Source organism: Bison bison, unplaced genomic scaffold (assembly GCF_000754665.1).
Source record: "Bison bison bison isolate TAMUID 2011002044 unplaced genomic scaffold, Bison_UMD1.0 scf7180017864470, whole genome shotgun sequence".
NCBI classification, from domain to species: domain Eukaryota; kingdom Metazoa; phylum Chordata; class Mammalia; order Artiodactyla; family Bovidae; genus Bison; species Bison bison.
The window spans coordinates 2,328,659-2,343,176 of record NW_011495031.1 but is presented as its reverse complement, the minus strand read 5'-3'; the positions used below and the strand labels follow the sequence as shown (position 1 = coordinate 2,343,176).

Below are 14,518 nucleotides of genomic sequence, written 5' to 3'. Positions count from 1 at the left end.
GGCATTTTAGGTGATACCTCAAGAGCGAGCAGAAGTTGCTGGGAGGATGAAAGTAGAAAAGTATTATTGGGATGAGCTGTTTCACGTGGAATTTAATCTTGGACTCTTTAACTGATCCAAGCTGTAAATGTGCTGTTGAATTAGATTCCACAGTATATTCTTTTTGTCTGAGAACCTGTGGTTTAATCACAAGAGAGCTTTGGCTGTGAGTTTTCTGGGTGAATCCTAGGGGGTCAGCTGTAGCTTTCCTGGCACCTTCCTGAATGATGGAGGTTCTGAAACAGTAGTCAAGTAATGGCATTTTCATGTGTGTAGACATATATAGCATCCCTGTTTTAGGGCTTGTATGTTCTACCAGTAGCACACTTCCATACTTTTCAGAAATTCACTTCCATGTGTTCATAGTTAATATGTCTTAATTTTAACTGGTTGGATCTCTTACCTCCAAAAGTTGGTTATTTTGGGGAAGCAGTAGTGGTGTAGAGCTTTTTCTACCTCTGTGGTTGTTTGGTTGTTTTTTCTGTAGTCTTTTGGTATCTTTACCACAAGGATCATTTTTCTTGTGTCTCCTCCGTTTTTGTTTCATGGCCTTTTTGTGGCCATGCCACGTGGCATGCGGGATCCTAACCAAGGATCACACCTTTGCCCCTTGCAGTGGAAGCACAGAGCCCTAATCACTGAACTGCCAGGGAATTCCTTGTTTCATAATTTCTTGAATAAACAAGTAGATCGCTGAGAAATCATGTTCTTTCTAACTGAGAGCCCCAAATTTGCACATCTTCATCCATGATTCAGAAAAATGATTTCTTTAGCATCTTCATAGTCATCACATCTTCATTTGTTCATATCTTAATTTCTCTTTTAAAGCTTCAGGTATCAAAGGAGAGATGAATGTACTACCAGTGCTCTTGTTTATTTTTAATTGATAAGACTTTCAGAAATATCTAATTTTACTCATATCAGGCACTGTACAAAGCATTTAATAGTTTGCAAGATATAGCCCTAACTTTATTATCTCTCCAGCGATACTTAAAAATTTTTTTCCCTAGCAAAGTATTTTGTTCCTATATGGGTTATCAATAATTAATAATGCTTGATTGGATGAATCTGGTTAAATTTATCATTGCTTTCATCAGAACACATGAGCAAGAAAGTATGTTTCTGAAAGATCATATCAGATTTACAGCTACTATATTCAAAGAGACAGTGAATATTATTAAATTCTTACAGACTTTTAGGTGTTTGTTGGAACATTGAGCTGCTTCTTTGGCTTTTTATTTCATCTGCATGGGAAGAACTAGTCTGTGGAACCAGTATTTGAAATTCTTGTTCATTTTCTTCCTCACCATTTATTCTTTCACTCACTAATATATTAACTGGGATTTTGATTTCCATATTGCCAACTTTAGAATTTTCTTTCTTTCATCCTACTTTAGAACCTTTTTTTTTTTTTTTTTGCAAGTCACAGCAAATACAGGAATGTATTGAGTCCTGTTGCCAACATGGTCAAGTAGGAGTTAGTTGTGCTTACTAAGATCACATATAAGATGAATTTGAGGTAATGGCCAAGTACCTACAGAGTAGCATTCTGTCCATTAGAAATATAGACTTATGAGTGAAAAGAGTTGAGAGACATTTGTCTTGTTTTCCTAGTATTGATTGGAGCCAAATAAGAACAGAACAAAAAAGACTGAGGATAGGAGGAACATTCATATTTAAGGAACAATAACCAACAAAGAAGAGAGAGAAAGGTAAGAAGATATAGGATGACAGACAGAAAAGTACAAAGGCATGAAAGCAAATGGCAAAATATTAAGAACTTGTAATAGGCTACCTGTTGAGAACAAGGCAGAACGACTACTTGCAGGTAGTCATCGTATGACCAGGGAACTGGTATGATGGAGCATGAAAACTTTCTCAGGTGTCTTTTTTTATTTCTAGGGGTGATTCATCTTTCACTCTTGATTTTTTGGTGTCATTCTTTAATCCTTTATATATTTACTTTATGGAGGAGGTTAGATTAGATGCTTATACTGATGAGTAAGATGTGTGATACCTGTCTTTAACCTTTGGTGTCTTATTATAGGGTCCTTTTTTCATGACTTTCTGGCCATGCTCTCCTTGGTTAGCCTCGTTCTCATTCACCATTGTTGGACCGAATCTTAACAGAGTTTTTCTCCTATTTTGTTATTTATTTCTCTTTAGTGGTATTTGCTCAGGCAGCCCAACTTGAAGACAGGGTAGGAAAGATGTTAGGGTTACCAGCAAATGCTCAGAAGTTCCTGTTCTCGTTATTCCTACTTCTGGGTTCTTCTCTTGTTCCTTCTGGGCACAGAGGTGCTGGTGTTAATTCCTCCCTGCCCACCTTTCCCTAGAGTCCGTGCGTGCTGGTGCCTGCTACAAACGGCAGAATGAAGGAAGGCCAGAAAGAGGTGAGTTTTCAGCTAGATTTTGATTTGGGATTGTGAAGGGTGGAGGGTTATAATTGATAGAGGTTATAGAAATGGGAAAGTGTATAAACTCTTCCGTTAGTCTGCTGTGGGAACCAGAGTTGAACAACAGCAGGCTCACATAGTAGGATTTGGGTAGATAAGTGGGTTTGTTGTATAAGCTAGCCCATTCCTGGTTAGAAACAGCTACCTAAGAGGAGGTTGAGATCTGTAGAAGAGACATTGGCAGATAGAATCTAACAGCAGTAGGGTCAGGGCATTTCTATTTTTTGTTTTTGTGCTCTTTCTGCTGCCATCTGTATCATCCTTTTTCGTTTATCCTTTGCTTTTTGCCTGTCCTTCCCCTTCATGTAACTGGTGTATGTGAATATATGTTGATATTTGATCAACCACTGCCCTATCCTTCAGTGTTCCTTTGCTTCTGCACAGTGAGATTGGTTGAAATCTGCTTAAATTAGCCTTATGCAGCTAAAATGATGAGAGATCCTAAGACAACATTTTGACATCATACTTGGCATACCTGTACTGCTGATGTTTTATTTGTAAAGGAAATGCTAAATAAGAAATTAACAGCTGCTTGTGAAAATTTTTTGTTGTTGTTGTTGCTGTATTTAGCTGCTGTGTGCCAGAATTGAGCCTGTAATTATGCCTTTAATTAACATAGTGTGCTGTACTGATTGGTCCAGTTCTTCATCTTTGAAGGAAATATTTATCAGAATACACTAAAGAGGTCATTGTGTCCTAAGGGTAGAAAAATAATTCATCTCTTCACCAATTTTTGAGCACCTACTCTTTTCTTAAAGGCAGGCCTTGGGTATTCAGAAAAAAAATAAGCTTCTCTAGGAGTTTCAGATGCGATGGGATAGACTGACACTGTCACATTATGATGTGGGATTTGCCATGTACAGTGGAAATTCAGTAGGGAATGACTGGATAAACCATGTTCTTAGTTATTTGGGGATATAGTGATGATTGGTATCCTTTTACTTTTGATTTTTAAGGTCTATAAGAACTTTTAAACTTGCTTAGTATGAAAGTCTCTTAATGGTATCACAAGTTAAAAGATTCTAGAATTCTGTCTTTATAAAGACTATTGGAGCTTCAGAGTTGGAGTACTGTACCTGTAGCAGGGGAGTCTTCAACCTCAGCACTATTAACATTTGAGGCTGCATAATTCTTTATTGTGGAGGTCTGTTCTGTGCATTTGTAGGATGTTTAGCAGCATCCCTAACCTCTATTTGTCATGTGCCAATGGCACTCACCCATTTGAGACAATCAAAAATATCTTCACACATATGCACATATTGTGGGTGGGGAGAGGTGTGGGGGTGTCTTGAGAAAGGCAGGTCTTCAGGACATTGGAAAGAGATGTTATTTACTACTTCTTCAGGTAGTTGGAAGCCCTTGAGCCTCCAGGTCCTTACTTAGCTATTGTGACCACAGCAGGAAGAACTTAGGAGGCTTTTTGACTGAAGCTGGCTTTGCTTCAGTTTAAAGGTCATTTGTCTCTGCTTTTGCTCTTGACTGCTTTCCTGGCCTTAACCCACTATCCAGCCTTGACCAATTTCTGTGCCACTCCAAACTTGGTGCCACTTTTTCTTCTCTCCATAGTTAAAGTTTCCTAGCCCTTGAAAGCAGAGGATACATATTACCTTTGACATATAGTCAATTTAATGAAATGTTTTTCTATTAGTAACAGCTCACTGTTATTTAAAAAATTATGTTTAGCTAAACCTTTTTTGTTGTTTTTTTTGTTGTTGTTGCTGTTGAACTGGTTAAAGTAATATTTAAATTTATTTTCTGGCTTAAATTTCCATAAAAGCAATAATATATACATAGAGCACTTTGGGAGTGTCTGAAGTGACTAAAGATAAAAGCTAGTGACTTTATCTCATATGGATTTATTTTTAATTATTAAATATATATTTGAGCACTTATATCAGGTACTGGATTAGTACTGTATTACAGTGTTCCAGTTTTTATTTTTTAAACATTTCATGAATACCTGCTGAATTCCTTACGTGTCTTTCTCTTGAGCTTCTGCATAATTAGCTAATATTTAGCTAATTCTCTTTTGTAGTATTTATATAATAACCTCCATTGGATTTTTATTGTGTGTGATGCATTTAAAGTTAGCTTTTCAGAATTTGGAAGAGGAAGCATTTATGATTTTAAAATGGTTTTGCCTTTCCTCAAGTCTTCTCTGTTGTTCCATGTTTGCTAACTGGCACTGATATGACCTAGACTGCCATCATGTGTACAGTCTTTTGGTTCTAGATTATTTGAAATTTTCAATAGTGCCCAGCCTATAAGAGAGATTTAGATATTAACAAATTTAATAATGTAATAAAGATTTCAGTACTAAAATATATGACCTCTGTCCTTTGTTTATTCACTTACAGAATCAGTCTAGTTGAAAACAAATGAGCTAGAAAATTGTATTTTATATTTTCTTATATAGGTAAAGAAAGACCTGTTCAGCCTTTGAAAACATCAAGAGACACTTCACCCTCAAGTTCTTCAGCAGTTGCTTCATCAAAGGTTTGTTGTATTTCTAAAATTAATTTAAAGAAGGATTACAAAGTAGATGAGATAGACTGTCTAGTACAGTGCTTTTATTCTTTACTATCACCCCTAATGGGGGTAATTTGCTACATTAAAATCTTGAGTTTTAAGTAACCATAATTTGAAAATAGCCACTAGAGTAAATGAGCAGTTTTCTTACGGAATTATTTCCACAGGTTATGCTAAAATTAGTACTTACTGTATGCCTTCTTGACAATGTATCTTGACAATACCTGAGTGGGAAAGAATATTCAGATGGTGTGTATTTGAGAGAATATGCTTTTATTTTGGAAATGACCTAACAGTGACCTAACATTTATTGTATAATTACTTGATTCTTGATAATATATCATATATTTTTTTCTGTTATTAATTCATATAAAAATTCTATGATGTAGGTAAGTATGTTTCCATTCGAAGTTAAATAATTTTCTCAAATTATTTCACTGATGAGTTATCCCCAACATTTAAGAATACCTATACTTCTCAAACTCTTCCAAAAAATAAAAGAGGGTCAAACACTTCCAACATTGTTTTATGAGACTAGCATTATCCTGGTACCAAAACCAGACAAGAACATTACAAGGAAAGAAAATTACAGGCCAATATCTCTGCAAAGTCTCTTAGTCAGAATGTATCAAATCAAATTCATCAGCACATGATCAAGTGGGATTTATTCTAGGCATGCTAGGATGGTTTGGTATCTGCAGATCAATCAGTGCGATGCTGATTGATAGTGTAGTGTGATACACTACATTAATAAAATGAAGGATAAAAATCATAGTAGCATCTTACTAGATGCAGAAAAAGTATTTGATAAAATTTAATATAGTTTGATAAAAAGTCAACAAAGGGGGCATGAGGGAACATCCCTCAACAAAATAAAGGCTATATTTGTCAAGCCAATAGCCAACATCATTGTCAAAGCATTTACTCTAGGATCAGGAACAAGATAAGGATGCCCAGTCTCACCAGTTTTATTCAACATAATATTGGAAGTCCTAGCCAGAGCAATTAGGCAAGGAATAGAAATAAAAAGCATCCAAATTAGAAAGGAAGAAGTAAAACTGTCACTATTTTTGGATTACATGATATTACATATAGAAGACACTAAAAAAGAAAATCAAACAAGCAAGTGGGACCTAATTAAGCTTAAAAGCTTTTGCAGAACAAAGGAAACTATTAAGAAAATAAAAAGACAACCTACAAAATGGGAGAAAATATTTGCAAATGGTATGACCAATAAGGACTTAATATACAAAGTATATAAATAGTTCATACACCTCAATATCAAAAAACAGACAGAAGACCTGAATATGAATTTTTCCAAAGAAGACATACAGGCTAATAGGTACATGAAAAGATGCTCAACATTGCTAATTATTAGACAAATGCAAATCATAACCACAATGAGCTATTGCCTTGCACCATTTAAAATAGCTGTCATCAAAAAGTATACAAATAACAAATGTTTGAGAATATATGGAGAAAAGGAAACTCTGTGCAATTGGTGAGAGTGTAAATTGGAAAACAGTATAGGGATTCCTAAAAATAAAAAACAAAACAATAACTATCATATCATCTAGCAGTCTACTTCCATGTATATAAGCAAAGTAAATGAAAACAGGGTGAACACATGGCAACTCCAAGAGTGCAAGGAAGCTCTGCACCCCTTTGTTTAGCCTTGCTTAAGAATCTTTTTATCATAAACTGCTTCCCATTAGGCATAAAATTCAGCCCATATGTCAACACTGGAAGGAGTTCAGCATCTGTCTGTCAGGATGCTTTCATTTGCCCATATGGCTACTTGCTCATACTAAGGAAAGGCCAAGATGGCAGAGTAGAAAGACCCTAAACCCATCTCCTTGTAAGAATAGCAAAATCACAATTTTCTGTAGAACAGTCATTGATGAGAAAGAGTGGGACCTACCAGAAAAGATCTTCTGCAACTAAAGACATAAAGAAGGAACCACAGCAAGAGAGGTAGGAAGAATGGACTCAAAATATAATAAAATCCCACACCCTTCAGGTCGGCAACCCATGGAGGATAATTACATTGCAGAAGTCCTCCCACAGGAGTAAGAGTTCTGAGTCCTACATCAGGCTCCCAAGCCCAGGGTTCTGGCACCAGGAAGACAAGCTCCTAGAGCATTTGGCTTTGAAGGCCAGCAGTACTTAATTGCAAGAGGCCCACAGAAGTGGCGGAAATAGACACTTCACTCTTAAAGGAGGCACACAAAACCGCATGCATACCAGGATGCAGAGCAAAAGAAGTAATTTGATAGTTGCCTGTATAAGACGTACCTGCTGGTCCTGGAGAATCTCCTGGAGAGGCAGGGAGCAGCTGCGGCTCACCCTGGAGACGTGGACACTGGTGGCAGACATATTGGGGAACATTCAAAGACACGAACACTGTTTCTGGCTGCTACCATCTTGGCTCACTGGAACCAAGATCTGGCCCCATTCAGCAGCCAGAGGGGTCAGTGCTGGGATTCCTCAGGCCAAACAACAAACTGGATGGGAACACAACCCCACCCACCAACAGACAGGTTCTCTAAAGACTTCTTGACCCTATATCCACCTCTAGACATGCCCCTGAAAAATGTCCCTATCCAGCAAAGGGTCAAGAACCAGCTCTAACTACCAGTGGGTAGGCACCAACTCCTCCCACCAGGAATCCTGTACTAGCCTCTAGACTAACCTCACCCAATAGGGGAAAGACAGCAAAAGCAAGCCAGGCCTACTCTGGGACCAGTTGTGCCCTTGTCTTGACCACAGCAGGCCAGCACAGCCTTCTGGACACCCTAGACCCCATATATAACTGTTTTAGGAACTGGCCTCCCCACCTCAGTGATCAGAAATGAGCTCTGAGATCCCTGAATGCTACAGCCAGACTCCAGAAATTGGTTCTGTCTGCCAGTAGTCTGGCATTAACCCTAGGATCTGACCTCACCCGCCAGTGGGTGGGCAATAGCTCCAGAGTCTTCAAAACTCTAACCCTGCTCAGTAGTGAGCCAGCACTAGCTCCACGGCCCCCTAGGATTCTGCAGCCAGGTACCTTGTGACCAGGTACCACTAAACAGTAGCCAGCAGCATCTGCACAAGACAGGGCCTGGCAACCAACTGGATTAGGGGCCAACCAACTCTACTAGACTTCCCACATAATCAGCCAACCACAACAGAAGGACCCATGCAGCCTTCTTAAGGGGAATGCTCAGAGCATATAGCTTAGGTGATGACACTGCTAGGACGCATAGGACATCTCCTAGAGAACACCACTTTTCCAAGGTGGAGAAACATCACTGACCTCTCACATAGATAAAAACACAAATAGCAAATTAGACAAAATGAAGCATCATAGGAATATGTTCTAGACAGATATAACCTCAGAAGAAGAATTTAAGTGAAGATTGGCAGTCTACCTGAAAAAGAGTTCAGAATAATGATCATAAAGATGATCAAAGAACTTGGGAGGAGAGTAGATGCATAGAGAAGTTAGAAGGTTTTTTTTTTAAAAAACAGAAAATATAAAGAACAACCAGAGATGAAGAATACAATAGCTGAAATGAAAAATAGACTAGAAAGAATATTAGATTAAATGATAGAGAAGAATAAGTCAATGAGCTGGAAGAGAAAATAGTGGAAATGACTGCCAATGAATAGAACAAAGACAAAAAGAGACCTCTGGGACCACATGAAGCACATTAATATTCACATTATAGGGGCCTTAGAAGGAAAAGAGAGGGAAAGGACCTGAGAAAATTAAAGATAAGTGAAAATATTAAAAGCAGCAAGAGAAATACAGCAAATAGCATACAAGGGACCTCCCATAAGACGATGGGAGCTGATTTTTCAACAGAAATTCTGCAGGCCAGAAGGGAGTGGCATGATATATTTAAAGGAAGGGAAAAACCTGCAACCAAGAATACTTTGGGCTTCCCTGGTGGCTCAGTGGCACAGAATCCACCTGCCAATGCAGGAGACGTGGTTCGATCCCTGGGTCAGAAAGATTCCCTGGAGAAGGAAATTGCAACCCACTCCAGTATTCTTGCCTGGGAAATTCCATGGACAGAGGAACCTGGTGGGCTATAGTCAATGAGGTCACAAAAGAGTTGGACATAACTTAGTGACTAAACAACAATAAGAATACTTTACCCATTAAGGCTCTCATTCAGATCTGATGGTGAAATCAAAAGCTTTACAGGCAAGCCAAAACTAAAGGAATTCAGCAACACTAAACCAGCTTTAAAACAAATGTTAAAGGAACTTCTCTAGGTGGGAAAAAAAACGACCACCACAGGAATACAAGAAAATTATGAAATGCAAAAGCTAACCAGTAAAGGCAAACATACTATAAAGGTAGAAAATCACCTACACACAAAGCTAGTAGGGAGGTTAAAAGACACAAGTAGTGAAATCATTTGTATCCGCAATAAGCAATTAAGGTATACACAAAACAATTAGATATAAAATTAAAGACAGTAATCATGAAGTGAGGAGAGTACAAACATAGGGCCTTAAAAATGCATTTGAAATGAAGAGATCAGCAACTTGATATATTGCTATATAGAAATCTTATTATAACCACAAACCAAAAAAATCTATAAAATATGTACAGACAAGAAAAAGAAATCCAAACATAATACTAACGATAGTTATCAAATCACAAGAGAAGAGAACAAAAGAAGAAAGGGGGAAAAAAGACCTAAAACAGCAAAATTGCAATAAGAATATATATATTGATAACTATCTTAAATGTAAATAAACTAATATTCCACCCAAAGACATAGGTGGCTGCATAGATACAATAAGACTCATATATATGCTATGTACAAAAGACTAACTTTAAGCTTCTGCACATCAAAGGAAAATATTAGCAAGGTGAAAAGACAGCCTTCAGAATGGGAGAAAATAATAGCAAATGAAGCAACTGACAAACAACTAATCTCCAAAATATACAAAGCAAACTCCTACAGCTCAACTCCAGAAAAATAAATGACCCAATCAAAAAATGGGCCAAAGAACTAAATAGACATTTCTCCAAAGAAGACATACAGATGGCTAACAAACACATGAAAAGATGTTCAACATCACTCATTATCAGAGAAATGCAAATCAAAACCACTATGAGGTACCATTTCACACCAGTCAGAATGGCTGTGATCCAAAAGTCTACAGGTAATAAATGCTGGAGAGGGTGTGGAGAAAAGGGAACCCTCTTACACTGTTGGTGGGAATGCAAACTGGTACAGCCACTATGGAGAACAGTGTGGAGATTCCTTAAAAAACTGGAAATAGAACTGCCTTATGATCCAGCAATCCCACTGCTGGGCATACACACTGAGGAAACCAAAAGGGAAAGAGACACATGTACCCCAATGTTCATCGCAGCACTGTTTATAATAGCCAGGACATGGAAGCAACCTAGATGTCCATCAGCAGATGAATGGATAAGAAAGCTGTGGTATGTATACACAATGGAGTATTACTCAGCCATTAAAAAGAATACATTTGAATCAGTTCTAATGAGGTGGATGAAACTGGAGCCTATTATACAGAGTGAAGTAAGCCAAAAGGAAAAACACCAATACAGTATACTAACACATATATATGGAATTTATAAAGATGGTAACAATAACCCAGTGTATGAGACAGCAAAAGAGACACTGATGTATAGATCAGTCTTATGGACTCTGTGGGAGAGGGAGAGGGTGGGAAGATTTGGGAGAATAGCATTGAAACATGTAAAATATCATGTATGAAACGAGATGCCAGTCCGGGTTCAATGCATGATACTGGATGCTTGGGGCTAGTGCACTGGGACGACTCAGAGGGATGGTATGGGGAGGGAGGAGGGAGGAAGGTTCAGGATGGGGAACACATGTATACCTGTGGTGGATTCATTTTGATATTTGGCAAAACTAATACAATTATGTAAAGTTTAAAAATTAGATTAAAAAAATAGAATTAAAAAAAAAAAAAAGACAACTTCAGGTGTAGAGTTATATATAGACTGAAAGGGAGGGCATGGAGGAAGGTATTCCATGCAAATGGAAATTAAAAGAAAGCTGGAGTAGCAAATTCTTATCTCAGACAAAATAGACTTTAATGAAGACTAACAGGAGACAAAGAAGGACACTATATAGGGATCAAAGGGCCAATCCAAGAAGAAGATATAACAATTGTAAATATGTGTGTACCCAACATTCGAGGAACTCAGTGTATAAGGCAAATATTAACAGACACGAAAGGAAAAATTGACAATTACTGTAGGGGAGTTTAACACCCTACTTATTAGGTTGGTGAAAAAGTAATTGTGACTTCAGACCATGAATTTTAAATTGTTATAATGAGGCTCAAACACATTTTTATTAATCAAAATAGAAACCATTACAATCAACCCATTTTTGCCAGCGAGAGATAAGTTTGTTAATTCCTGGAGCACAAAATCCATGTCTCAGGATTCAACAAATTCTTGGAAAGCACTTTCCTTCTTTATTCTGGAGGCTTTGGAGCTGCTGCTTGGTCTAACCAGTGAGCTGGTCATCACCGATTGTGTGAAATCCACTTGTTTCACATCACAATCTGATCTAGAAATAGTTAATGGTTGTTTCACAGAATAAGAGAAGATGACACTTCAAAACGACATATTTTTTTTTTGCTTTTCGGTCAGCTTATGAGACACCCACTTATTGAACTTTTTCACCTTTCCAATTTGCTTCAAATGCTGAATGACCATATAGTGGTTGATGTTAAGTTCTTTGGCAACTTCTCATGTAGTTGTAAGAGGATCAACTTTGATGATCCTTTCAGTTGGTTGTTGTCAACTTCCAATGACTGGCCACTGCACTCCTCATCTTCAGAACTCTTGTCTCCTTTGCAGAACTCCTTGAACCACCGCTGCACTGTATGTTTGTTAGTTCCTGGGCCAGATGTGTTGTTGATACTGCAAGTTGTCTCCAATGCTTTCCTTTGAACTCAAATAAGAAAACTGCTTGAATATGCTTTTTGTCTAACATCATTTCCCTAGTCTAAAATAAATATAAAAAAACATAAAATAAACAGCAATAAGTCATTAGTAATAAAGCATAAAGCAAGAAATGCACATTAAAATAATGTATAACATAACCACATTTAAGAATGTATTCCAGTATCAAATTGCAGAGTTCAACAGTGCAAAACCAAAATTACTTTTGCACCAACTTTAATACATCAATTGACAGATCATCTAGACAGAAAATCAGTAAGGGAACACAGACCTTAAATATAATACATTAGACAAAAAGGACTTGATTGATATTTACAGAGCATTCAATCTGAAAGCACCAGAATACACATTGTTTTCAAGTGTAAATGGCACATTCTCCAAAATGTGCCTAGGCCACAAAACAAGCCTTAGTAAATTTAAGAACATTGAAATCATATCAAGCATCCTTTCTGACCACAAGGATATGAGAGTAGAAATCAACTACAAGAAAAAAAAAACCTACAAAAAACACAGACACATTGGAGGCAAAACAATAAGCCATTAAAGGGCCAATGGATCATTGAAGAAATCAAAGGAAATTAAAGCAGTATCTCAGGTAGAGATCTGCTTTTTTTTTTTTTGGACTGTGTTTCATGGCTTGCAGGATCTCAGTTCCCTGACTAGGGATTGAATTCATGCCACAACAGTGAAAGCCTGAAATCCTAACCACTAGGCCACCAGGGAACTCCCTTGCATTTCTGTGTTCATTGTAGTGTTATTCGCTATAGCCAAAATGTGGAAACAGTCTAACTGGCCCTCAATGAATGAATGGATAAAGGAAGTATGATGTGTGTGTGTGTGTGTGTGTGTGCCCGTGCGTGTAATTTATTTATATATATATATATATATATATGAATATTATTCAACCATGAAAAAGGAGGGCATCTTACCATTTGTGACAGCATGGATGGACTTTGAGGGCATTATGCTAAGTAAAAGAAGCCAGATGGAGAAACATGAATATTGCATGATCTCATTTATATGTGGACTCTAAAGAAGGCAAATTCACAGAAAGAAGGGTGGTTACCAGCCTCTGGAGGATGATAGGCAAGGGAAACTGTTGTCAGAGATTATAAACTTGAAGCTACAATGTGTATCAGTTCTGGGTATCTAATGTATAACATAGTTTTGTAGTTAACAATACTCTTGTTATAATTGAAATTTGCTAATAGATTTTTAATGTTCTAACTACAAAGAAGAAATACCAATTGTGTCATCATGCAAGTATTAGCATATTAACACTATGGCTGTGATTATGTTGCAATGAAAAAAGTAGGTATATATCTCCAATTATGGCAATGCTTAGGTGTTAAATAATTTTCTCAAGGACATGACTAGTCTTCACTGCATCATTCTTCACAGGCCTTCCTTCCCAGCATTCCTAAACGTGTTGAAAAGATGATTCATGGTTCTGATCCTCAAAATTTTAAATTTGTGGTGTTGCTGAGATTCTCTCCACCAGCCTCCCACATTCTTTCTCTTTCCATGAGTGTTGTTACTTTTCTTCTCTTTTTTCTCCACTTCTTTTTGGTTTCTGTCTTTATTATGTCTGGCTTTTCTGTAAGAATAGATATCATCTGGTGGGCTATGCTGGTGTTCACAGGGCATCTGCTTCTCTGCCTCAAATAAAAGAAAAATGTGTTTTTGTGGCGACTTGTGTCTTTGGAGCTTTCCCAGAACTCTGAGGATGCTAGAATGGTGGATTTTGAATAGAAAAGATTGATTTTTTTTTTTTTAACCATATCAAGGGTTCTTTACCCATCTGAAACACTGGCTTGTTTTGTGTGTGTGTGTGTGTTTGGTTATATAGGAAAGAATGAAGAGTAAAAATAGTACTTCCCATAATTTAAATATGATATTTGAGATATTTATTTCCCTTTAACTATAATATGGTGTTTCTTTTTTTTTTTTTTAAGTATCAAATTTATTTCAATATCTAGTTTCATTTTTAAATTAAAGCTATTGGACAATTTTTTGCAAATTAAAATTCATTATTAGAGGTGAGGAAAACATTAATAAGCTATTAATTACTGAAAACAAAATTATCAACCATGCATTTAAAAAAGCCATGTTAAAGAGTAAAAAGTTCCAATTATACTATTTAACTGAAGGAAATATCCTTTACCTCTTTATTTCTAATTATAACATTCTCATTTTGACACAATTTACACCTTTTTCACCTAATTAATACAATGCAAACAAAATTTTTCCGAATATTAAGAGGATATTGTTTACCATTTATGACATATAAGATAACTGTAACTCTTTAAAAGTTCCTTAAAAGAAAGTTGAAATTTTAATTTTCACTGTGAATCTGTCTGAACGCATATATATGGAATTTAGAAAGATGGTAACAATAACCCGGTGTACGAGACAGCAAAAGAGACACTGATGTATTGAACAGTCTTATGGACTCTGTGGGAGAGGGAGAGGGTGGGAAGATTTGGGAGAATGGCAATGAAACATGTAAAATATC

The 14,518-nt window shown here is 36.9% G+C and overlaps 2 protein-coding genes across 5 annotated transcripts in view; one reads left to right on the top strand and one right to left on the bottom strand.

Annotated features, from left to right (window-relative positions):
- PPHLN1 (periphilin 1) overlaps positions 1–14,518 on the top strand; it is a 179,548-nt gene that overhangs the window by 81,607 nt on the left and 83,423 nt on the right. For 3 of the 4 annotated variants that reach the window (XM_010860759.1, XM_010860760.1, XM_010860761.1), the window contains exons 6-7: positions 2,376–2,432; positions 4,912–4,991. In XM_010860759.1, coding sequence (XP_010859061.1) covers positions 2,376–2,432; positions 4,912–4,991 — 137 coding nt within the window. The remainder of the gene's footprint in view (positions 1–2,375; positions 2,433–4,911; positions 4,992–14,518) is intronic. The other variant, XM_010860762.1, reaches the window with a different exon arrangement.
- LOC105003547 (small integral membrane protein 15-like) overlaps positions 14,208–14,518 on the bottom strand; it is a 1,481-nt gene continuing 1,170 nt past the window's right edge. Inside the window, exon 2 of the mRNA XM_010860769.1 lies at positions 14,208–14,222. Coding sequence (XP_010859071.1) covers positions 14,208–14,222 — 15 coding nt within the window. The remainder of the gene's footprint in view (positions 14,223–14,518) is intronic.